Source organism: Hipposideros armiger, unplaced genomic scaffold (assembly GCF_001890085.2).
Source record: "Hipposideros armiger isolate ML-2016 unplaced genomic scaffold, ASM189008v1 scaffold_82, whole genome shotgun sequence".
NCBI classification, from domain to species: Eukaryota; Metazoa; Chordata; class Mammalia; order Chiroptera; family Hipposideridae; genus Hipposideros; species Hipposideros armiger.
This window is the reverse complement of record NW_017731432.1, coordinates 548,147-572,363: the sequence shown is the minus strand read 5'-3', so window position 1 is coordinate 572,363 and position 24,217 is coordinate 548,147. Positions and strand designations below refer to the sequence as shown.

The following is a 24,217-nucleotide window of genomic DNA, read 5'->3' as shown; positions in this document are numbered from 1 at the left end:
CATTCCAGAGCAAAGTCGCTAAGCAGAAAAACTTGCTCTTTTCAACTTGATTAAAGCTGCCTATGCTGTTATATAGAAAATTCCAGACATCTCTAGGAGCTAAACCTGTATCAACCTCTTACAAAAAAAAATCACAAAAATATTACAAAAACCCACCAACTAGCTCCTCAGAAGTTGCAAGGTATTATGACACCCTACTTTATTAAAATTAAATACAGACAATACCTCAATTAAATACTATATTTGAACTGTGCTTACATCTTATGTAGATGTACCAATGAAAAAGAACAAGAATATTTGAGTGCAAATGTTTTATTTACATACTTATTTAAATACTTCTTTTCCCCAACTGAATACTTATTGTAATCAGAATACAATTGCTTTTTCCCTCTCAATTGGTATCTTGATTTTTTTTGTTTTGGTGTTTACATACATAGGAAAATATCTTTATTTCAAGTTTTATAATTAAAGAGGAGACTCTGAGATCCAGTAACACTGCCATGCCCTTTAAAAGTGCAAGCAAATGGATGAAAACATTACTGAAATTCATACTACTTATTAAATTCTTTTTTCACTTGCATGGTATTGTTAGGATTAGAAGAAAAAAAATGGTGACATTGACTGCAGAAACTTAATATATATATATATATATATAATTTAATATAATGTATAAACATTTTATACTCACACTTGCATAATTGTATAACTTGTTATAAAAATAAAAAGTCAGGGATGATAAATGTAGTTTTCACTCATTCCCTATTTAATTTACGCTTTTTTTCCAAGCTCTATGCTCTACTATGTATAATTCAAGTTTTCTGTGATCTTTTCTACAGAAACTTTATTATCAATTCCAGAACATGACTGGCATTGAATACCTTTTTATGGGAATCCACTCTTCCAAATTCATTCCAATGTGTGGATTTCACCTCATCATGAATTCTCTGCTCTTTAGTAGGATTGATTTAATACTTAAGACTTTCTCATATTCATCAAATGAATATTATGTATGAATTTTCTGATGTACAATAAGATTTGACTTCTGCGAAAATGCTTTCCCACATATGTTACATTCATAGGGCTTTTCTCCTGTATGAGTTATCTGATGTCTGAGAAGATGAGACTTCTTGATGAAGGCTTTGCCACACTCGATACATCCGTAAGGTTTCTCTCCTGTATGGATTCTTTGATGGGTAACAAGCACAGATGTGTTGCCAAAGGCTTTGCCACAGACGATGCATCGGTAGGGTTTCTCTCCGGTATGAAATCTAGAATGTTTATAAAGGGATGAACTGTACCTGAAGGTTTTCCCACATTCCTTACATTCAAATGAGTTCTCCAGTGTATGAGATTTCACATGCTGAGTAAAGGAGGAATTCCAAGTGAATGATTTCCCGCACTGATGGCATTCATAAGGTTTCTCTCCAGTATGAAGTCTCTGGTGGACCACAAGCTGTGCTTTATGCATAAAAGCTTTCCCACAATCATCGCACACAAAAGGTCTCTCTCCATTATGAATTTTCTGATGAGTGGCAAGGTGTGCCTTCCTGCTATAGGCTTTCCCACAGTCATTGCATTCAAAGGGTTTTTTTCTTGTATGATTTTTTTCATGTCTAATGAAATGAAATTTTTTTTTGAAGGCTTTCCCACATTGCTTGCATTCATAAGGGTTTTCTCCAGTATAGCATCTATTATAATTAAGTATGTCTAAAGTAGGTTGCAAGCTCTTCTCATATGATTTGCATTTATATGATTGTTTTCTTGTAGGATTAAAACTTGTGCTCCTATTATAACCATGGAGTCTCTCCACAGTCAGCATTTTATCGAACGTGAACAAAACTGAATTCAAAAAATTGTCTTTGCTTTCCTGGTGCTTCTCTGATTCATCGACAAGTGGGTACTCAGCTTCTAGAAAGGAGTACAATAAAACATTCCTAGTTAATTTTTTCCATCAACGGTTAAAGAGAGACACTTACATGACTTCAAATCTAGTCTCTCATTTGAAAACAAATCCTCTATTTGCCTTGCTCCTGAGCTTTAAGAGCAAAACTCTAAAGAGGCGATGGGAGCAGATGAATGAAAATAATGAGAACAGATGGCTTAGCTTTGACTTATGGGAAGACAGTAAAATTGGCACAAGGTACAATGCTGTGGTACAAAGGCAGTCAAAGGCTGCTCATCAAAGGTGTGAGGTTGTTTCATAAAATGAAGAGAGCCCATTATGGAGATTAACAGACAGGGTAACCAGCGACACAAGAGACACGGGGTTAAGGGGGAAATATCAGAGGACAAGCTAGTTGAAGGAGGCAGATCAGAATCAGAGTCCTCACTACCTAATTTCTAGATTACCTTGTTAGGATAGCTCCCTAGTTCCCTCATTCATGAATCTTTTTCCTCTAAGACACCTGACACACTGTCAGTTCCCTTCAGGAACATTCTTATCTCTCCAGTCCTCTAACTCTACCCAAACCACAGCTGAGACATATCTATAGACAGGGCTCCAACTCTACTACAGCAGGGAGCCATTCTTACATGTACTTTCTTGTAGCCCAGAAACACAAATGTCCAACAGGTCATTCAAGGGTTAAATCCTCCTTAGCCCAGGCTCAGATGCTGTCTGCTTGCTATCATTTTTATTCTGGCTGGGTTTCTATATATGACAACTATTTGTCCTTTCTGTATTTGACAAGTACTGTTTTTACATCCTCTTTCAATCTGCCTAACAAACGAATCCCCAGAAAGCTATCTTGCTCCTGAAGTCACAGTTTTTCATGCCTATGCTCAAAACTAGAAATCCCAAATACACCACTTCATTTAAAAAAAGAAAAAAATTGGAAGAGGTGGTTATAATTCCCTGCTCCTGAGTTTCCTTCCATGTGGAGTGTTAGCACAAAACCCTTAGCCTCTTGCTCTACACCTTATCTTTCTCTTAGGAGCTGGACTGAGAAGTGGGCTATAGACATTAGTATTATATATATTTCTTTATAGAGTGGTTCTAAGTACGTATGGGGATTGGATCTCTGTCTTCTTTCCTCTCCACTTCAACATCCTGTGTGTACCCTCCTGTGTGTAAAACCCGTGTGTAACCTCAACCAACAATAACCAACTGAAAAATCCAGGGTAATAAGCCTGATAAACATACTATGCAATATAATGAATTCACTCATGGGATCCAAGCATACATTCCTCTAGTCCTCAACAAATACCTTCTGTTCCAAGGATTCTAGACTCTACATAACTGCAATCTTTTGCTCATGCTCCTCCCCCACTGTCACTTGCCCTCCCTCATCCCCTTTCATCCTGTCTGTTACTTAGATATCTTTAGGGGAAGCCATTGTGCCATGATCTCAAAAACGATTCCTCTACTCCTTGCATACTTTCAACTTTAAACTTCATGTTCTCTGAACGAAGATAATCACCGCTGCTGCCTAAGCTATGCATTTTGACAATTAACTAAAACAAAACCGCAACGTGCATTGAACAAACATTCCACACGCGTCAACTCTTAAAATATTTTATACAGCTGTTTTGCCTTTTCAATTACAATTTATACACCTGGAAAAAGGTAATGGGCTGTTTTGCTTTGTTTGAATCCTTCTCAGGAAACAACAAAAAGCCTTGTTGAATAAAGAATAAGAAACATCCCCACAATGCCTGACTTTACAACAATGAATTAACGAAATGTTCAATGAATGCCCGTTATGTGCTCAGCAATGCTGTAAAGAAAAAAATGATATAGGCCTTTCTCTTCAAGGTGTTATCATGATAAAACATGCCTTAAAAGCCATAGGGTAAAAATCAACAACAACAAAACATTGAGAGAGTATTTGTCAAGTTTTTATGGTAGAGCCATACTACAATTGGGATGGGAATTCAAAGAAGATAGAGATTAATCTAGGCTGCGTTACCATGAAAGAGGAGAAAACTGAATTCAGATTTAATAGCATGCTGGTTTTAGTTAGGTGGAGACCACCAGGATCAAAAGGACTGATGCAAAGAAAATTGTGTACAGACAATGCTAAAGAACCCAACTGCCATGGAATAGGGAAAAAATTGACAATTCTAGTCAAACAAAATGGGATCACATTATAGAGGACCTTAAGGGCCATTTAAATATAACAACACAGGTTACAAAGGAATAATTCAGGTTTATTTGTCAGGAGAATGATAAGAAAAATGAAATAGTTAGGATAATCTTGCAAGAACATCTAAGATAAACTAGAAAATAGAAAAGATTTGGCAATATAGGAACATAAACAGCCTAGACACCATTTCAGGAGTTCAAATTCATTTGGTTTATGTTATTAGAAGTCGGGTTCCCAAGAAATCTAAAGTACACTTAATTGGTGTCTTAATTATTTGAAACATATTTATTTTATGGGCTCTATGGAAGGGAAAATTTAATTCTAAATCAAACTTGGATAAACTAATAGTTTAATCACAGGCAATAAGCCACAACAGTACTTAAGGAAAAACTCTTGAGAGAAAGAAACCAAATTGGTTACCACAGTCATTTTGAGACTGCAAAGCAGCAGGCCAGTCATTATCCTTTACTGCAATATAAAGATAATGGTGAAGGTCGAAGAACACTGGCAATTATGAAAAAAACAGAGAAAATAAGGCCAGGTGGGGTAAAATTAGGGGGATGGAGAGTTTGCAAAGATGCTGAAGATGGCATAAAACAAATGACTTTGGTCTTCAAAGTGATGGACATTCTGAGGGAGTTACTGTGGAGAAAAGTCCAGAAGATGGAAGAGAAGGCAAGAAGCAAAAGGTGAATAAGCGGTAAGAAAGGGTGAGGGCATATTAGCAAGGAACCAACTCAAAGTTGGAGAAGAAGTTCCACTAGGTAATCAGTATTACCATGTGAAGTAGAAAGATGCACTAGAAGGTAGATGCTCCAAGTTAGCACTGAGACTAAAGATGAGCAAGGTGGGGTACACAGGTGGGATACATGATGCAAGAAAAGGAATGAGGTTTGTAAAAAGGGAAATACTTAGAAAGAGCATAATGTAACTAAAAGTCCTGAAATAAAAACAACTAACATATGCTGAACACTTGCTATCTGCCAACTATTTAAAAGGTTTTGCATCTATTACCTCATATAATCTTTACAAAGAAACCTGAGCTAAGGATTAATATCCCTATTTTATAAATAAAGTTAGACACTGATTGGTGGAGTAAGACTTCAAAGCCACACAATCTGACTGCACTCTAAGAACTAAATGTATGGAAAAGATCTGAGAATATGTGGGAAGGCATGCAGAATGAGGATTTTAGGAATTAAGAGAACAAAGCAAGGACCTAGATGAAGCAGGCAGTGCGAGGAGCCGGCATAGAGAGGAGAGGGACATACCTTCATATAAGAGCTGAGCAAAGAGAAAGAGCAGCTACATGGGGAGAGTGAAGGTGAAGGTGACATTTGGGGCTATGATGGTGTTATGTCCAGGGCAGCCAGTCACTTCCAAAGGTGTGTGGCTTTTAAGAGCTGCTTCCTGAAAAGTATTTCAAAGGTGCCTGTCCCTCACTGCCCACCTGGGATCTCAATTCCAAAGGCTCCCATCTCCTGGTTGCTCGCACTCACCTGCATGGCTCCAATGTGGGTTCTCTCCCTCCACCATGCGTGGTTCTTGTCCTTGCTGCACCTTGAAGATCACTTTTGTTTTGGTAACTGGACCCCCTGTTCATGGGAAACAACACAGAACTGGGAACAAGGTGCTAAGGACAAACAACTACCTCACAACTCAGGTCTGCCTCCTTGAGTCTCAGGGCCTGTAAAGGATGACAAAGAGTCTTTAGAACAGAAAGACCCTCCTCCTCCATGTGGGAGGTAGAAGCATAAGCAGACTATCTGACCCCCCAAAGAGATTAAAAATCTTTGATCACTAACATTCAGGGCCAAACTTACTAAAGCTTCAGGATGTTCACAGCTTTCACGAATTTTCAAGGAAGGGCACTATTAATACATTCTGAGTTACACTGGAAAGTTATCACCCTCTGTCCTTACCCACTGAGATGAGGTTTCTAAAGTTCTCCAACATCACATCCCAATACAAGGTTCTCTGATCACAGTCAAGCAGCAGCCACTCCTCTGGGGTGAAGTCCACAGCCACATCCTGGAATGTCACTGATCCCTGTAACAGCACATTGATCTTCAAACTAAAGTGTGCATCACTTGGGGGCTTGCAAGAGAATCATGGCAGCCTCTTATGGTGATATTGTTTATTGCTGAGTTTTGAAAAAGATATATGATAATTACTGTATGATTGATTCAGAAATATACTTTGTGATAGAAACAAAAATCATATTAAAAATATTCAATAGGCTGTGTCCATCCTTGCCCACATTCATCCCTAATTCCTGATGCATACACAATAGGTGCTCCTGTGTGGAGGCGACACTCCCATTGGGTAGTGGGAGCTGAGGGGACATTAGACTTGAGAGGCTCCATGGGCTGGGGGAGGAGGCTGGTCAGGGCAGCCCGGGCACGGGTGAGGGTTTCCGGCAAGGACAATTCAATGGGGGAAAGTATAGACTTTTTAACAAATGGTGTTGGGACAACCAGATATCCACATGCAAAAAAATGAAGTTGGACTCCCCTCCCACACACGCCTTACATTGTATACAAAAATGAGCTTAAAATGAGATAGAAACCTAAATTTAAGAACTAAAATCATAAGATCCTTAGAAGAAAACATAGGAGTAAATCTTTGTGACCTTGGATTAGGCAATGGTTTCTTAGATGACAGAAAAAGTGTAAGTGACAAAAGGAAACAGATAAATTGGAATTCATCAAAAGTTAAAATTTTTGTGCTTCAAAGGACATCGTAGAGAAAGGGAAAAGATAACACGCAGAATGGGAGGAAATATTTGCAAATCATATATCTGATAAGAGATTTCTATCTAGAATATAAAAAGAACTCATAATACAACAATAAAGAGATGACTCAATTTAAAAATAGGCAAAGGATTTGAACAGACATTTCTCCAAAGACATATATAGTCCATTAGTACATGAAAAGATGCTCAACACCATTAGTCAATAAAATGCAAATCAAAACACAATGAGATATCACTTCACACCCACTAGGATGGCTAAAATCAAAGACAGACAATGACAAGTGTTAGCAAGGATGTGGAGAAACTGAAACTCTTGCACATTGCTGGTAAGACTGTACAATTGTGCAGCAACTGCAGAAAACAGTTTGGCAGTTCCTCAAAATGACAAACATAGAGTTACCATATGACCCAACAATTCTTCATAGGTATATACCCAAGAAAATTGAATACATATATTCATAGCAGAAATAATAATAGCCAAAAAGTGGGTATCCATTGACTGATGAACAGATAAACAAAACGTGGTACCGTATACCCCTATTTTGCAATCTTGTTCAGCAATAAAAAGGAATCTACAACATAGATGAAAATATTGTGCTGGGTGAAAGAAGCCAGTCATGAAAGATCACATATTGTATGATTCCATTTATATAATACGTTCAGAATAGGCAAATCCATAGAAACACTATGTAAATTAAGGCTGGGGGAAGGGAGGAATGGGGAGTGACCCTTATTGGGGATGGGGTTTCTTTTGAGGGTAATGAAAATGTCCTGAAATTAGATAGTGATGATGGTTTCACAATTCCATGAATATACAAAAACCACTGAATTGTATACATTTTAAACAGATCCATTTGTAATATGTGAATTATACCTCAATAAAACTATTTTAAAATACTGCTTATATGTTCTTCATTCACTCATAAAATATTTAATGAGGTCCGACCGGATGCTGTAATAGTGATGCAGAAAAGAATAAAATTATCACTGCTCTCAGAGACCTTACATTCTATTAGACACTACAAAGTAAACATTTAAATGCAATAAGATGTTACAGGGGCTATAAGGTTAACACACCAGACTCACGTAAACATAATAAAATAGGAAGATGTGGATTTTGTAACATGATAAAATAGATCTTCTAAACCATAAAGCCAAAATCATGTTTAATTAATTTAAACTGAAATAAAAAAGGCATGTGGCTACATGTCTCTCACAAAGAGATAGTTAAGACCATATAGAGCAGGGGTCAACGAACTATATACAACCCACGGGTTGGCCTCCTGTTTTTGTAAATAAAATGTTACTGGAATGTAGTTACACCCATTCATTTACTTCAGCTACCAGGGCAGAGTTGTATAATTGCCACAGAGGCTGTATGGCCTTCAGGCCTAAAATATTTGCTACCCAGCCCTTTAAAAAGTTAACAAAGTAGGTAGGGTTTATCCCAGGAATGCATAGATAGTTCAGTATTGGGAAATGTATTAGAAATTCTCTAAACTGCTATACTAAAGAACACAAAATACATGATTTTTATCGACAGGCATTTAAAAAAGGATATGAGAAAAGTTCTCAAATTATGAAAACAATCTTCACAAGCTAAAAATCCTCAACTTGATGAAAAACAAAAACAACTACCAGAATACAAGAGGAAACAGTGAAAAACTGGAAGTGTGCCCATTAATAATGGAACAAAAAGATCTGGCTAGCAATTACATCCAAAATTATAGTTACTGGAAGTCCTGTCTATTGCAATAAGATAAAGAAAAATGGAGACATATCGATTGAGCAGTAAGGGAAAAACTCCATTTGAAGAGTATATGATTGCCTAACTGGAAAACTAAGAACCAGCTAAAAACCTCTTGGACTTAGTAAGAGTTCTGTAAGTTGACATACATCATGTGCTGTATAATGTTTCAGTCAACAACTGGCAACACAGACAATGGTGACCCCATAACATTATAATGTAACTGAAAAATTCCTTTCGTGTAGTGACATTGTAGCCATACACTTGTAGTGCAACACATTACTCATGTTTGTGATGATGCTGGTATAAACAAACCTGCGGTGCTAGTCATATAAAAATACAGCACATACAATTATGTACACTACATAATACATGACAGTGATAATGAACTACTATGTTAAAAGCAGCAAACTACTTTTTAATCGTTATTTTAGAGTATACTCTTTCTACTTATTAGGGCAAAAAAAGGTTTCTGTAAAACAGTATGCTGTTACACTGCAGAAGCCTCACACATTTTTGTTTAGAGCATCTCTTGATTGAATCATTTTCTCCTGTTCTTGGTTTAATCTTGTGTTGTTTTATACAGTAAAATGCTGTAGAGGCTAGTAGCCTAGGACAACAGGTTATACCATCTAGCTAGGTGTGCAGTAGGTTATACCATCTAGGTTTGTGTAAGTGCACTCTGTGATGTTCACACAATGACAAAATCACCTAATGATGCATTTCCCAGTCGCAAAGCGGCACATGACTGTAAAGTCAAATAGATTAATCCATACTTTCCTATATATCAGAATAGCCAATGAAAAAATATCCATACCATCTTCAATAGCAACTTTAACCACATGTAAGAATAAACGTTAGAAAAAATATATAAGAATTTCAATAATAAAACTATAAAATAGTAATGAAGGAGTTATAAGAAAAATTAAATGGAGGACTCCTTATTAATTATTAATTCTCTCCAAATTAATCTAAAAGTGTAATGCAATCACAACAAAAAATACCTAACACACACTCCTTTATGGACCTTGACAACCTGATTGTAAAATGTACATGGAAGAGAAAATGTTCAAGAATAGCTTGGAGACACTGGAAAATGTACAAAGTTTACTTTTCATTCCAGAGAAACATTAAAAAGAATATGTGCCTTGGGCCGGCCAAGTGGCGCATTGGTTAAGAGTTGGCTTGGGACGCCAGCTTTGAGCAGCAGGGCCCCGGTTCGGATCCCACATGGGCCAGTGGCACTGAGCCCTCTACAGCTAAGATGGTGAACAACAGCTCGACCTGGAGCTGGGCTGCCATGAGTCGCCGGCAACGGTGTAGGCTGCAGTGGGGCTGCAGTGGGCTGCCATAAGCTACCGTGAGTGGCTGGCAGCCAGCGTGAGCAGCCGGCAGCTGGTGTGAGCTGCCATAAGCTCCAGTGGCCAGCGACCGATCTGCCTCAACCGGGAAAAGCGCAATGATCATAATACCAACATGGGCCAGTGAAGCAACGTCCTCCACAGCTAGACTGAAGAACAAAACAACAGCAACTTCTCTGTTCCCCTTCCCCAATTCCCCAACACTGTTCCCCTCTCCCAATTCCCCAATAAAATCTTTTTAAAAAACCCAAAAAAACGCTATGTGCCTAGACTTACAAATTGAGTTCATATGGTGCTGCTTGGCACTGTGTTCTCTATTTACTCTAGGGAACACTCTAAGAAAGTCACAGGAAATCAGATGTTATATTTATCACAGGGTTCTTGCTGAGAGTGTTATTTTTAACATAATCTCTATGAAAACCCATTATAAGATATTTTCTTCAGAGCATACTGCCAGGAAAAACTTTACTTATCTGGGAACTGTTTTGCTTTATCTCACAGACAATGCCAATACTTCAACTGGTTGGCTTTTCCACCTTCTATAATCATTGGAAAGATTGGGTACACATATATAGCTCAAATTTATTCCAACTATGTGCACACCCTGTAATATGAATATGAACTTATCAATTTTCCAAATTTCCTTTTGGACCTAATCTAGTCAATCTACATTCTCCCTGACTATGCATTTTTATATGGATTTCTGAGAGCTTTAAATGATTGAATAAATACCTTACCTGGAAGTTGATCATTTCTGCAACTCTTGCATGGAGATCTGTGAAAGTAGAACTGGGAAGAGAACAGAAAGACATGAAAAAACCAGGCAGGACTGCAACGTAGAACCCTGCTCTATCAGAACTGCAACGTAGAACCCTGCTCTATCAGAACAGAAGTACCCACACTGCAGCCTCAAAGAATGCTACCTAGAGGGAGAATGTTTCTAGCAAGTCAGAAAAGCCGCTACATATAAGCACTGATCTCTACTTGGATATATGGCTGTTCCATATGTCTATCCTACTGATCTAACAGCAAGTTGTTAACCTCTGAACCTGTGACATTTTTTTCCTCCCAGAAATTTATCTTAAGAAAATAATAATAAATTATTTTAAAGACTAATTAAAAGCCTGGTCTCTGAAGCTCAGTATCTCTGGCAGTCATTCCTGCCTGTGATTTTCTGGTCTCTGCTCTGAAGCTGGGGTAAGAGAGCTCAAATTAAGTTGGATTTGCTGATGGAGGCTAGATCCAGAGACCTGGGGACAATTTTTTTTTTTAACTGGAACATTCCGTTTAGACTCCCTTTCTCTCTCTCTCTCTCTCTCTCTCTCTCTCTCTCTCTCTCTCTCTCTCTCTCTCNCACACACACACACACACACACACAGTATTCATTGCTCAAATATTTCAAAAGGAGAATAAATCCAACTTTTCTTTTCTTTTTTTTTCTTTTTTTGCTATCTTGCAGAAAGAATGAAATTTAAAGAAAATGTCTAGATTTGAATCTCAGCTCTTCCACTTCCTAAGCTGTGTGTCTAGGCAAGTAACTTCACTTCTCTCAGCTTCAGGTAATTCATATACAAAATGAAGATAACAGTTAACTTCAGACAATTGTAGTGAGAATACCTTAAGAAGACAGAATAGCAGTTTCTCTAGAAATACTTTCTTCCTAGATCTCTTGCAATGGCTTAACGTTTCCTGTTGCAGGCTCTGGTAAGGCTAACGGTGCTCTTGTAACCAGGAAAAGTACAGTTTGATGCACAAACTCCTTCCTACACACTGACCTGTACCAACAAGGGAAGGGATGCAAAATGAGCCCGCCCCAGCCCCACCTGGGATCTGAGAACCCACTGAGTGGCAGTCGGAGCCCTGCGCTTACTTTCTCTGAACTACTCCAGAAATGGACAGGACCCACACACCCAAACACAAAGTCACCGCACGTGCGAGTTATTAAGTTTTATCTTCGGTTGGGTAAGCCACTAAACCTGTCCGTCTTTCTCCCCGCCCTTCCCATACGTCCCCCAAGTCCCGCAGAGTCATACCTGCCAGCCTTTCACCGCCTCGCTCCCAGCTCCGGCTGTAAGCCCTAGATCAGCCTACAGAGTTCTCTCAGAGACTCCGGGAGCAACACCCACTCTCACTTTAAGAGAAACCGGTTCGAAGATAACAGAATACCAGCTACCACTCTACTGCGCGTGTGCGGAAGTAACTTCTCACCTAGAGTTCCCAGGCTCCCCCGCGGTGCAGGCCTTTCATCGGAGACTACATTTCCCATAAGGCCCGTGGAGCCCGTTTCTGGAATGCGTCAAATGCTTCTGCCTCTTTTGGGGAGGTTCCTGGGTTGGTGTCGCCCCGAGAGCAATATTCATTTGAAAAACGCAGGTGTACTTATCATTTTCGCTTAAAAAAATAGACATCAGATTTTTAATCTAAATCAGCAGTATGCTAAGAGAATAAATTACCCTTACTCAGTTCGGTTTCTTCTAGCAATGCAGTAGCTTAGATCTGGGAAATGAAGAGGACCCAACAAAGAAAACTGAGAAGGAATAATCCATGAGGTAGATGGAAAAGTAGGAGAGTTTGGATCTGCAAAATCAAGGGAAGAAAATGTTTCAAGGATGGAGTGATCCACTATGTTAAATGCTGCTGATAGGTCAAGTAGGATGAGAACCAATAAATGCCCATTGAATTTAGCAATGTGGAAGTTGTTGACACATGGCATTTTGGCGTAGTGGTGGAAGTCTGATAAAATCTGATAAGAGTTTGATAAGAGTGGAACGGAAAAATGGGGAGAGAGAAAGTGGAGAAAGCAAATATAGACAGTTTTGCTTTTTTAGGCTGAACAGAAAAATAGAGCTGTCTTTGCATATGGATTATGGGTCCAAAATTTTTTTTAAGATGGAATTACAGTATGTTTGTATCCTAATAAAAATGACACAATAGAGATGGGAAAATGGACAACACAGGACAGACAGGACAGTTGCAGGAGGAAAGTCCTTGAAGAGAGGAGTGATGGAATCCAGTATGCAATCGGAAGGATGAGTTGTAAGAGTATGGACGATTCATCCGTTGAAATAAAAGGAGAAGCAGAGTTCATAGGTACATATGCAGATAGGCAGGCAGATTTGGCAGTGGGAGAATGAGGACATCCTCTTCTGAGTGCTTCTATTTTCTCAGTGAACTAGGAAGCTGAAAGTGAAGATAAGGAGAGGTAGTGGAGGTCTGAGGAGAAAAATGGTAATACTGTATCACACTGCCTCTAATACACATTTTTCGTATGTCAATGTCTGTGAAATTGCTATCTTACAAATGATGGTAAGCCACAGCTTAATTGGCAGCATTTTTTTCTTTCTTAGTACAGAAAATAATGATGCATCTTATATCTATAACATCTGAGATTCTAATGTTATTTAGGAATGTGAAAAAGTGAATGGATTAAGGAAATGTAGTAAGTATAATACTGTTGCCTGGCAGCATTAACAAGCCACTTGACATTAGTAGCCATTGACTTTATTGGCATTTTCAATTGTCATAAAGACATATTTTTATATCACATCTTGAAAAAATCCTATAGCCCACTTGAGCTAAAAATTTCTCTAAAAGGTTGTTTCTTGTTGCTGCCTACAATTTCTCACGCCAGTTCTCTCCGTCCACTCTAATTGGCTTTTGATCCTAACTACTCTCCTAAAACTGCTCTTGTCAAGTTACCAATGAAATTTCAGTTGAAAATGAAATGTACTCTCTGTCCTCATATTTGACCTCCAGAGCATTCAACATAATTGAAATAAAATCTTCCTTGTGAGGTTTCTGGAACATCTCAAAAAACGAGTTTCTCCCACCTCACCAAGACTATTTCTCTATTTCCTTTACTGAATACCCTTCCTGCGTTCCACATCCAAATGTTGGAATACTCAAGGATTTGGCCATGGGCTATTTTTTTTTTTTTTGCAGTTTTTCACTAAATGATTTCATTTGGTCCCATGGCTTTAAATACCACTTATATGACAATGACAGACAAATCTTTATTTCCAGCCCTCACCTCTCCCTTGAACTTCAGACCCCTAATTCCTTATGCCCACCTGAAATCTCCCCTTGGATATCTAAAAGTCACCTCCAAACTCTCATGTCAAAAACAAGCCCTTAAGTCCTTCCTACCCCAATGAGCACTTTTTAGTTCAATAAATGCACCATCATTGACCTGGTTACTCAAGCAAAAATGTAGGCGTCATCCTTGATTACTCTTCTTCCTTTTCCTTTCTATCTCTCATATTGTAGTATATGTTCTATGAGGATATATATTGGGTTGTTGGAAAAGTCATGACATGTTTTTTCTATGTTTTTCGTTGCAAAAATGCGTCATGACTTTTCCAACAACCCAATATTTTTGTTTCTGTGATACTATGATTTATAATTATATCTATATCTATCTATATATCTCTATCTCTATATCTATCTCTATCTCTATATCTATACCTATATCTATATATTTGGTCTTCATCCTTGTTTCTGGTTCAGAGTTCCGAAAACTCTAGGAATTTCCTAAGTGATGAGAGCAATAATCATCTTTTATTATGTTAATGAGGTGACTTGTACTGCACCTAAGGATGGGGGCTAGTTGCCAGGAGAAACAATCATGTGATTAAAGGTTTAGAAATTTCAGTCCCTAATAACTATGTATGGTGTCAGATGGGTACTAGATTTATCAGGGTGATAGATGGGAGGGGGTTTGGGGAACAGGGTGAAAAAGGTGAAGGGATTAAGAAGTACAAATTGGTAGTTACAAAAGAGTCATGGGGATGTAAAGTAAAGCATAGGGAATATAGTCAATGATATGGTAATAACTACGTATAGTGCTAGGTGGGTACTAGACTAGTCAGGGGGATCACTTCTTAAATTATATCAATGTCTAACCACTATGCTGTACACCTCAAATTAATATAAAATAATATTGAATGTCAACTGTAATTGAAAAAATTTTAAAATGGGGGGAAAGGTGAAAGGGAATAAGAGGTCCAGGTATAAAACTAATAAGTCACAAGGATGTAATGTACAGCACAGGAAATATAGTAAATAATATTGTGATAGCATGGTACTGTGTCAGATGGTTGCCGGACTTATCATGGTGATCACTTCTTTAGTTAGGTATATAAATGTTGAATAACTACGTGTACACCTGAAAATATAATATTGTATGTTAGCTATATTTTTAATAAAAATCTTTTTTAAAAAAAATAGAACTTTCAGTCCCACCCCCTGACCTCTGGGGGAGAGGGGCTGGAGGGTGAATCAATCTCCAATAGCCAATGATTTAATCAATCATGCTGTTACCAAAGAAGAACGGGTTCTTGGTTTCATCACAGGAAATAATTCAAGGACATACCAAATTAAGCCATGCAAACAAAGCCAAACAAGCAGTGGATTTATTAAAGGAAAGGAAAAGAGAATCCTCCCAAAATATTGGAAGTGGGCAGGCCAGGGTGAGGGCAAAGAACAAAGAGCCTTAGGATTTTATTCCAATGAGGGTGTGAAATAGTCAAGTTTTAGGAGTGGAGTCAAAGGCATTCCCATTGGGAGGTGGGATTCCCTTGTTCTTACTTGGCCCTTGTCGAAGCTGTCATGGCGACACAGTGGGTGGAGATTTTTCCCTGCCCACAATGCTGATAGTATTATGATTTATTACAATTAGCTGTAGCTGCACCTTAAAAATGATCTCATCTCTTCCTTTCTTTCCTTCCCCATCTCTCCCCGTGGCCCTGTTCTTTCTTCTATGGTAACACTGTCTATGTAATGAAACCTCCATGAAAACCCAAAAGGATGTGGTTGAGAGAGCTTCTGGGTTGGTGAACACGTGGAGTTTCAGGGACAGTGGTGAGCCCAAAGAGGACATGGGAGCTCTGTATCCTTTCTCTTGTTTCTTGCTCTTACGCGCCTCTTCCATCTGTCTGTTCCTAAATTATACCCTTTTATAATAACTGGTAATCTAGTAAGTAAAATGTTTCTCTGAGTTCTGTGAGCCGCCCTAGCGAATTGAGGGGGTCATTGGAACCTCCGATCTATAGCCTATAAGTCAGAAGCACAGGTGACAACCTGGACATGCAGTTAACATCTGACGTGGGGGGAGCAGACTCGTAGGACTTAGCCCTTACCCTGTGGGATCTGATACTATCACCAGGTGGATGGATGGTGGAGATGGTTGCACAATAGTGTGAATGTACTTAATGCCACTGAATTGTACACTTAAAAGTGATTAAAATGGTAAAGTTTATGTTATGTATTTTACCACAATAAAAAAAGATTAAGATATTGAAAATTGGAAAAAGAGAAATGAGGAGCAAACAGTCAGGACTTCATCAACTCTCACTCCAAAATTTTAAACCAGATTTTTAAGGTCTTACATTATCTGTGCCCTGCTTACCTCTCTAGCTTCATTTCCTACTTCCCTTCATCCTATTATCTAAATTTAATAAACTTCTTTGATACTTGAAGCCACCATGTTCTAAGTCTGCCAGGCTGTTACACATACCATTCTCTGCCTGAAAAATTATTGCTCAAAGACTCTAAACCCAGCTAATTCACTCTGTTCAGGTCTCAGCAGTCTTCACTTCTATCATTTCTAAAGCTTTCCTGACCTCAAGAGTCCAGTGTAGACTGGGCTTTTGTAAATCTCTTGTATCCTGTACCACCCTATACTAGCTCTTGTCACATGGCTCTGTCATTGCCTGAGGGCCAGAACTGAATCTCCTGGCTGAGTCCTCTCAAACCTGCTCTCTGCTTTGTGCCACAGGATGCCCAGAATCATTAGGTAAGCCTCGAAGAATCTCACAGCCTCGAGGATCTGCCTCCTTGCAGGCCTCCAATGGATTTGCAAGTATCAAATTCTGAAAGCTAACCCTTGCAACCTGATGCTTTTACCCCAGAATATGCAAGGCAAGGAAACAGTTGTCCAGATCCCATCCAACAGATGGCATCAGATTTTATAAATTATAAGCCTTAACCTGGAAGTGTTCATTCTAACACATTTTGGTGCCAGGATGGGGTTGTGGGGACCAATTAAGGACTAGTCATGTTCATGTTGTTCCTCTTCTCCCCAAGGGTTTAGGGCCCTTGGCAAGGCAAAAATTGCCAACTGTGTTCCTGAAAATCTCAATGGGGCAGAAATTGCAAGCTGTCACTCAATATCCATTCTCCCTTTTTTGCAGTTGTCCATAGAATCTTGTTTTTGTCTGGGTATAGGCAGTCCCAGAATAAAAATTACATATCCCAACTACCCTGGCAGTTAGCAATGACCATGTAACCAAGTTTTGTCCAATGGGATGGAAGCGGAAACAGTAATGCAAATCTAGGAGTGTCCTTAAAATGATGCCCTTTTTCTATTTCAGCTCTATGCTGAATGTGTAATGGTGACTGGAGTTTGGGCAGCCATTTTGGACTATGAAGTAGGAACATACCTGTTTGATGTTGGAGAAAAAAGAGAGAAGGAACTTGGGCTTCTGACATCACGGGCTGCCACATCAGACCTAGACTAACTATATTTAGGGTTCTTTTTCATAAGAGAGAAATTTCTATTTTGTTTAACCACTATTGTTTTGGCAATTTCTATTACGAACAGTGGAACCTAATCCTAATTAAGGTATTCAACCCATTCTCTGGCCCAGGAAGCAAGTTTTAAAAAATCAAGAAATAGCTTTCTTGTGACATCTCTTGTCATTTACCCACTCACTGAAAAACATGCAGGAGGTCCATAATTTGGGGTTCAGACACCTTAGGTAGAATTCACAAGGGAGAGACGAAATTATTAGACATGCAAAGGCTGTAAACCAGGGAAGTATTTGTGTGGGGAAAATCATCAATGATCCTGAGGTGATCTCAACTACAGATGCCTCAACTATTTTATCATAAACTGATAACCAGAAGATGTTAACTTAAAATAAGGATTTTAAGAGAGCTCAGGCAATTACTGATTTACAAAATTGCTGCATTCTGACAGGGTTACTGTCTGAAACCAACTGATTTTTCTCATTTTCCCCTTCTTAAAGCTTCTAGTATAAATAAGATGATGCCACAGAACACTGGGCAAGTTCTTTTATTAAAGATTACGAATTAGCTTGATACTGTTTATCCCATAAGGTCCAGTTTATTATGCCCCGAATTTTGTTTCACACTTCCTAGGACCTAGAATAATATACAGTGCCTAAGGCTTAACAGCAGCAAGAAAAATTTACAGCATAATGGTTAAAAGCATAAGCACTGCAGACATATCTAGGCTGTTCCCTCATTGGTGATAATAATGGATACATAGATTTAATTATAAAAGTGCTTAGCACAGTGCCCGGCACATAACATTCACTCAGTAAAAGGGACAAGTTATTATCACAAGATTCCCATTGTCCCTAGGAAGAGAGTATGTGTAGCTCAGAGGGACTCTAGAGGTAACCTACTATATCTCCAAAAATGTCCAGGTTTTACCAGTTCGTGTATAACATGGAGTCACATTAACAATATTCCACCCCTGCCAACTCCTCTCCCGCTCCATCTACTTCTGCCAATTCTCCAGTAGTGTCTCCATAAACAAGCCTTTCCCTTCCAGATGATGCTGCATCCATCATTCTTTCCTCTGGCATCTTTGGTGACGTTTACAAATAAAGGCTCCATTGCCTTCTAAGATGCACAGAGGTTCCTCTCCCCTGTCTTTACATTTTCCTTAAAATATTTTTGTTTTTCACTTTATAGAAAAGGTATCATACCATATATAACCTGTGGGGACTTACTTTTCACTTAATATTATGCAGCTAAGTTTCATCTACATTGTTGATGTCATTGTAGCTCATTTGTTTTGTCTGTTAGACCACATCACCCCCTCTTCTGCCGACGGGAGCCTGGGTAGTTTCTAGGTTTAGGTTTCACTATTGTGAAAGTGCTACAGTGTATATTCATACCTAGGAGTGGTAATGCTGAATTATACAATGTAAATGTTACTTCATGTATTATATTTTTCATATCTAATATTTTCATTTTTTATGACTTCTTGTTCCTGCTTCATTTCCCCTTATTTCTTTAAGCATATTTATTATGCCTATTTAAAATTCTTGGTCTGCTCATTCTACTAATTCTGCTTCAGAAATATGTTTCTGTATGTACTTAAAGGCTTGGAATAGCATACACACAACTGTTTTTAGTGGTCATCTTTAAAGGACTGATCATGAAAAAAAAAATCAGTTCAACCGATCTGCACAGTTTCATTTTATTTTATTACATAAAATGTAGAAAGCCTCGACTGAGAAAAAATAGGGAGGCTTAACAGAAACTGAAGACTTCTCAGGAAGCAATGATTGCTGAAGGACACCTCTGCGTCAGCCATGATGAGCATCTGTCTTCTTGGCAACCTAGAGCAAAGCTCCAGGGACAGTATAACCCGAGATCTCTCCCACTTACCCCTGAGCCTTGGTCCTGGATTTGAGTGGTGAGAGCTTGATGAAATATGAAAAGAACCAAGATAAGAACACTCTCCCACTCTCCATGAAAGCCAGGATCAGAGACTGGTCCTCTTTCACTCTGTTGACTACATCAGGAGCAGGAAGGATCAAAGCTTCTGAAAGCATGCCTTGTGTTTATTTGGCTTTTTTGGCTTGTGGCTCTAGCTTGGCACTGGGCGCCCCACCACCCTTCCTCCACTCACAGATATCTGCATAGCTGCATGTCCGGCATTTCCATGCCTCCTCCATGTCAACCCCTTGAGGCTCTCGGTGGCCCGTCCAGTAGGCCAGGTAGTGCTGCACTTTGCTTCTCAGTTCCATCTCTTCAAAGGCCACAATCTCTGTTCCCAGCATAGTGGCAGTCTCTTGGTGGATATACTCAATCTTTAGAATGTCAATAACTGGGAGGTCAGATAGTGTTAGAGACAAGAAGACCAGCTCCATGAGGTCACCCAAGGACTTCACAGAGAAGCCTCCCTGCTGGGCATGCCTCAGCACTGACGGCCCCAGGGGCTTTTCTGGATGCAGTTTCACATGGTGGAGTAGGCTAGCAGTGGTCACTTTTCCTTGGACCATGGCATCAAAGATATATTTGTATAGGCTAACTTGAAAACAGTCTTTTTTCTTCTGAGCCTCCAGGGGAAGCACAGGGCGTCTGCGTGTCTTGAGTTCAACCAATTCCAGCTCCCCCTTGGCTGTATAGTGCAGCTCATCAATCACTCCAACAAGAAGCACACCCTCCACTTCTCCAAACACTGGAAACTCTCTAATACGCCCTCCTGACTGCAGGGTAGGAATCATTGATAATATGTTCAGAAACTTAACTGCCCAAGCATCTTCTTTAGTGGTGATGGGGATAGTCACAAGATCATGAACTTCTAGTTCTCTAGCTAGGTGGATGCTGGCACCAGTGTCCAAAACAGTTGCCTTCTCAGGTGACAAGAAACCAGGAAGCTCCTTCCCATATACCATTTGCTGTTCACACCAGTTCTGAGTGGACAGGTCAGTGACATACAAATATTTAAGGTGGAATCGCTCCATGGGTGGTAAGACATCTAATCTTCTTTTCCACTTTGGTAAGCTAATGAGCATGCCATCCTTCCCAGGAAGTTCAGAAGGGCCAGGCTTACTAAGTGAAGCACTGGATTCTTGGGTATCTTCCAGATCCAGAAACTCCGAGTCACTCAAGTCTGAGAACCCTGAGGCCTCTGCTGACATCGTCTCCTCTTCCCCAGGCTCTGCCATGGCAAAGGGCTGGATTGGGCTAGACCCTGTCTATCGTGTTAAAGAAATACATTATCCAAATAAAAAATTTCTAAAAAACATTCTCAAATTCCAATGAGGTAAAAAGAATCGTGAGGACACAATGTGATATATAGATGATGTATTACAGAATTGTACACTTGAAACCTATGTAGTTTTACTAACCATTGTCACCCCCAATAAATTTCACTTAATTTTTAAAAAAGAGTCATAACTATTGCATGTGACCAAGCATATCCCCTTCCTTGACCTCAATTTCTTCATATAAAGGATTTGAGATTTGCCTTGTCTACTTCAAAATTCTACTGACTTGGGATATTATTTCATTCTTTTAAGTGAATATAGGTCTTTGTAAATGTTGGAGCAATGTTTGGCAGTTTACCATGGGCCACTTCTATAATTCCTTTGATACAAAGTTCTTGACTAGGAAAATAAATCTCAGTTACAAACTGTTCCTTGAGAAAAATCGGTCTACAATGACTTTTTTTTTTAGCTGAGCCATCCTGCCACCTGTTGGCAGCTCAGCAGCAGCTCAGCTTGGGCCGGGACTCGAACTGCTATTGCTCAGAGCTCGCACTCTTGAGTGAGCTCTTAACCACTGAGCCACTCGGCCAGCCTCTCTACAATGACTTTTTAAATGTAGTTCTCGGGAACATAGTACAGCAAAATTGAAAGACTATAGATAAATACAAACTGATCCGCTCATCCACAAAGTAATAGCATGAAGTAATGAGAGAGGATGTTCACAGTAACATATGGAAAGCAGTTGCTTTTTATACTTGAGATACGTTAAGGAAGTGGCAAGGAGAAAAAAGGTCTTGGTGAGTTTCACCTTACTCTTATTGACTATAAATTATCCTCCTAACATTATAGAAATCAGTGTTTCCCACTAAGTTTATTTTCTCCCTCTACATGACATTAGCTTATGATGAAAAAATCTGTCAATAAGCACTATTTAATATCACTGTATTTGCTATAAATAATAGTGACTATTAATTGTGCAGTTATTGTGTGCTAGACACTGATACGGTGCTTCACATCCAATATCTCACTACACTACCAAGGGACGGGTACTTTTTAAATTTTTCTACTACGAAAAATTTCACATACAGAGAAATAAAAAAAATAGAACACCCATATACACACCTTCTAGATAAACAACTGTTGACATGGTGCTATATTTACTTCTTTTGTGTGTGTGTATTAAACTATTTTAAAGTAAATTACACACATCCTAACACTTCAAATATAAATGCTTCAGCATGTATTTCCAAATAAGTACATTCTCCTACATTAACTACAATGCTACTACCACAGCTTACAAAATTAATAACTCCTTAACACTTTGGTCTGTATTCAAATTTCGCCAACTGCTCTAAAACATCTTAGACAGCTTTTCTGTAAACCAGGAAACAAAGACCACACATTGTGTTTGACTGTTCGTGTCTCAAGTATTTTTAACCTTAAGAAACTAGGCAAATTATCTTGTGAAAACACTCTTGTTAAGCCTTTCTCCTAAACTCACATATCTAACCTTGCACACAGAGAAAACAAAGCAAAACAAACTATGATCAGTCAACTAGGGGCTTTGGGTGTCAGGAAAATAAATAATTTGACACAGAATTTAAGCTGATTGAGGTAACTATGAGCCAAGTTTCTCCTTGCTATTCTAATAAGCAATGAATGAGCTGAATGCACCAACTCCCATGTTAAAAGTTTAAGAACGGATGCCTTGAAATAGTATACTTCAATAGTAATAAAACACAGAAACTGCATATTTGCAAATGTGCCTTAAATGATGATAATTTCATCATTTAGTTTCAACATGAAGGTTGGAGAGAATCTTTACCCTCCACCAAGAAACTAAAGTTAAATGGCCATGAACATGTATACTTTGGGGGTTTTTTCCGTCTCAGGGGGAGGGCACTAAAGCCAAATCACTTGACCTTGAAAATATTTATTTCAAATATCTAGACATGGGCTGTTCCATATGTAGCCACCAGCCACAGGTGGTTAAATTTAAAATTAAAATTAAATCAAATTTAAAACTCATTTTCTCAGTTGCATTAGGTGTATTTCAAGTGCTCCAGTAGCTACATTTGGCTAGTCGGTACCACGTTATAAGGCACAGATATAGAACATTTCCCTGATCACAGAAAGCTCTATTGGACAGTACTGATTTAGATTATTTCATGTGTATGTATTAATTCCCCAAAGAGAGAATAAGCTCTTTAAAAGTATGGACTTTCTACTTGTTTTATATACAACACTGAGAACAGAGAAACCCTGAACAAGTGAAATGTGTCATTGAGAAGACACAAGGGGGAGTGTATGTGCAAACTCTGTGTAAATAGTCACTTAAAAGAAAACAATACACTTGGGATGGACAATTTAGACTCAGATGTATTGCCTGGACTTTCCAATGCAGAAAAAATCCAGGCGAGAGCACAACAAAGTGCATTGTGTACCAAAACGCAGTTTGGATCTTTTTGACACGAGATGATTTTACATGGTACATTGATCGACATTTTTAGGTATATCTTAGAATAAACATAAAGCTATTAGAGCATCCATCAAATGCATAATTTCATAGATGGTGTTTCTTAGAAGATGAGCTTAATTTTTAAATAAATGTAAGTAAAAAATTAAAAATCTCAGAATAACAACACAAGTAGCAGTACATAAGTACGACAAACATCATTAGGTGGTAAGTGAATGAGAAGTTTGGGAAACACCAGCATAGTGTCAAGAGTCTGGGTTCTGAATCTGATCCTGATTAAGTCAGTAGCATTTAGTATAATAATGTGCTACTTGCTTTAGGAGTACTCTTGGGCAAGAGGTTAGTTTGCCTGAGGCTACTGACACATCTTTAAAATTAGAGTATTCCTTCCAAATGTACTCAGCTACCCCAACGATTGAGTGATAAAACAGTATATGTATTAGCACTCAATTAATGTGGGTCTCCTTCCCCTCCTAAGAAAGAGATGAGATTGTTATCAGTTCCCTCTGACAAATGAGATTAAGCCTTAGGGGTGAGGAAAACTACTCACCTGGGACTTGGTTGACCTTCCTCCTCACAGGGCAAGGCTGAAATGACAAAACTGGGGGAAGAGAAAGGTGCTCTTAAAGACAAGGTCTGCATCGAAGAAACCAAAATTAGCAACTCTGGGCCTTGCTGTGGTCGAACTGGGACTTTTGGTCCTTTCTCACCTGACCAGTCCCTCACATTGTGGAGTTTCCTCCGCTGTCATCCACACTGCACGGACTGTTGCTCGCCCCAGGTCCTAGATAACGCTTGCCTCTCTCCAGGAGCAAATCCTCCATGACTTCATTTTCCCCCATACCCTGGACTGCAGTTACTTGATCCAATCGCTGCTCCCTGCAAGCAAAAGAATAGAAAATAACCAAGGTCCCCCAGGAGCTCCAGGGCCAATTTCCTCTTCCAGCCCCAATCTCTGTCCAGAATCTCAGGCAGAGATCTCAGGTCAGACAGAGGCTTTTCTTCTTTGATGGGTTCCAGCTGCTTGCGGAGCTGCTACTCC

At 39.0% G+C, this 24,217-nt stretch overlaps 2 protein-coding genes across 4 annotated transcripts; both read right to left on the bottom strand.

Annotated features, from left to right (window-relative positions):
- Window positions 1–271: 271 nt before the first annotated feature.
- On the bottom strand, window positions 272–23,924 carry ZNF684 (zinc finger protein 684). Of its 3 annotated transcripts, XM_019643776.1 has the most exons (7): window positions 23,886–23,924; window positions 23,726–23,776; window positions 12,157–12,339; window positions 10,686–10,737; window positions 6,008–6,134; window positions 5,585–5,680; window positions 274–1,908 (listed from the first exon to the last, which is right to left on the bottom strand). In XM_019643776.1, the coding sequence occupies exons 4-7, from the start codon at window positions 10,698–10,700 to the stop codon at window positions 1,004–1,006; spliced, it is 1,143 nt and encodes a 380-aa protein (XP_019499321.1). In that variant the 5' UTR covers window positions 10,701–10,737; window positions 12,157–12,339; window positions 23,726–23,776; window positions 23,886–23,924; the 3' UTR covers window positions 274–1,003. The 3 variants fall into 3 exon arrangements, with proteins under 3 accessions (XP_019499323.1, XP_019499321.1, XP_019499322.1); XM_019643777.1 differs by lacking the exons at window positions 12,157–12,339; window positions 23,726–23,776; window positions 23,886–23,924 and adding an exon at window positions 11,982–12,128 and having other exon boundaries at window positions 276–1,908; XM_019643778.1 differs by lacking the exons at window positions 10,686–10,737; window positions 12,157–12,339; window positions 23,726–23,776; window positions 23,886–23,924 and having other exon boundaries at window positions 272–1,908; window positions 5,585–5,772; window positions 6,008–6,102.
- On the bottom strand, window positions 19,160–23,927 carry EXO5 (exonuclease 5). Its single transcript, XM_019643780.1, has 3 exons — window positions 23,886–23,927; window positions 23,726–23,776; window positions 19,160–20,687 (listed from the first exon to the last, which is right to left on the bottom strand). The coding sequence occupies exon 3, from the start codon at window positions 20,655–20,657 to the stop codon at window positions 19,548–19,550; it is 1,110 nt and encodes a 369-aa protein (XP_019499325.1). The 5' UTR covers window positions 20,658–20,687; window positions 23,726–23,776; window positions 23,886–23,927; the 3' UTR covers window positions 19,160–19,547.
- Window positions 23,928–24,217: the final 290 nt, after the last annotated feature.

Excerpts from the sequence above, each read along its gene's own strand:
- ZNF684 (XM_019643776.1), bottom strand. Across the intron at positions 5,681-6,007 it reads TAGAAACCTCATCTCAGTGG|GGGGTCCAGTTACCAAAACA; the intron begins GTAAGGACAGAG and ends TCCCATGAACAG. Across the intron at positions 1,909-5,584 it reads CCCACATTGGAGCCATGCAG|AAGCTGAGTACCCACTTGTC; the intron begins GTGAGTGCGAGC and ends ACTCCTTTCTAG.
- EXO5 (XM_019643780.1), bottom strand. The coding sequence starts at position 20,657 with ATGGCAGAGCCTGGGGAAGAGGAGACGATGTCAGCAGAGGCCTCAGGG.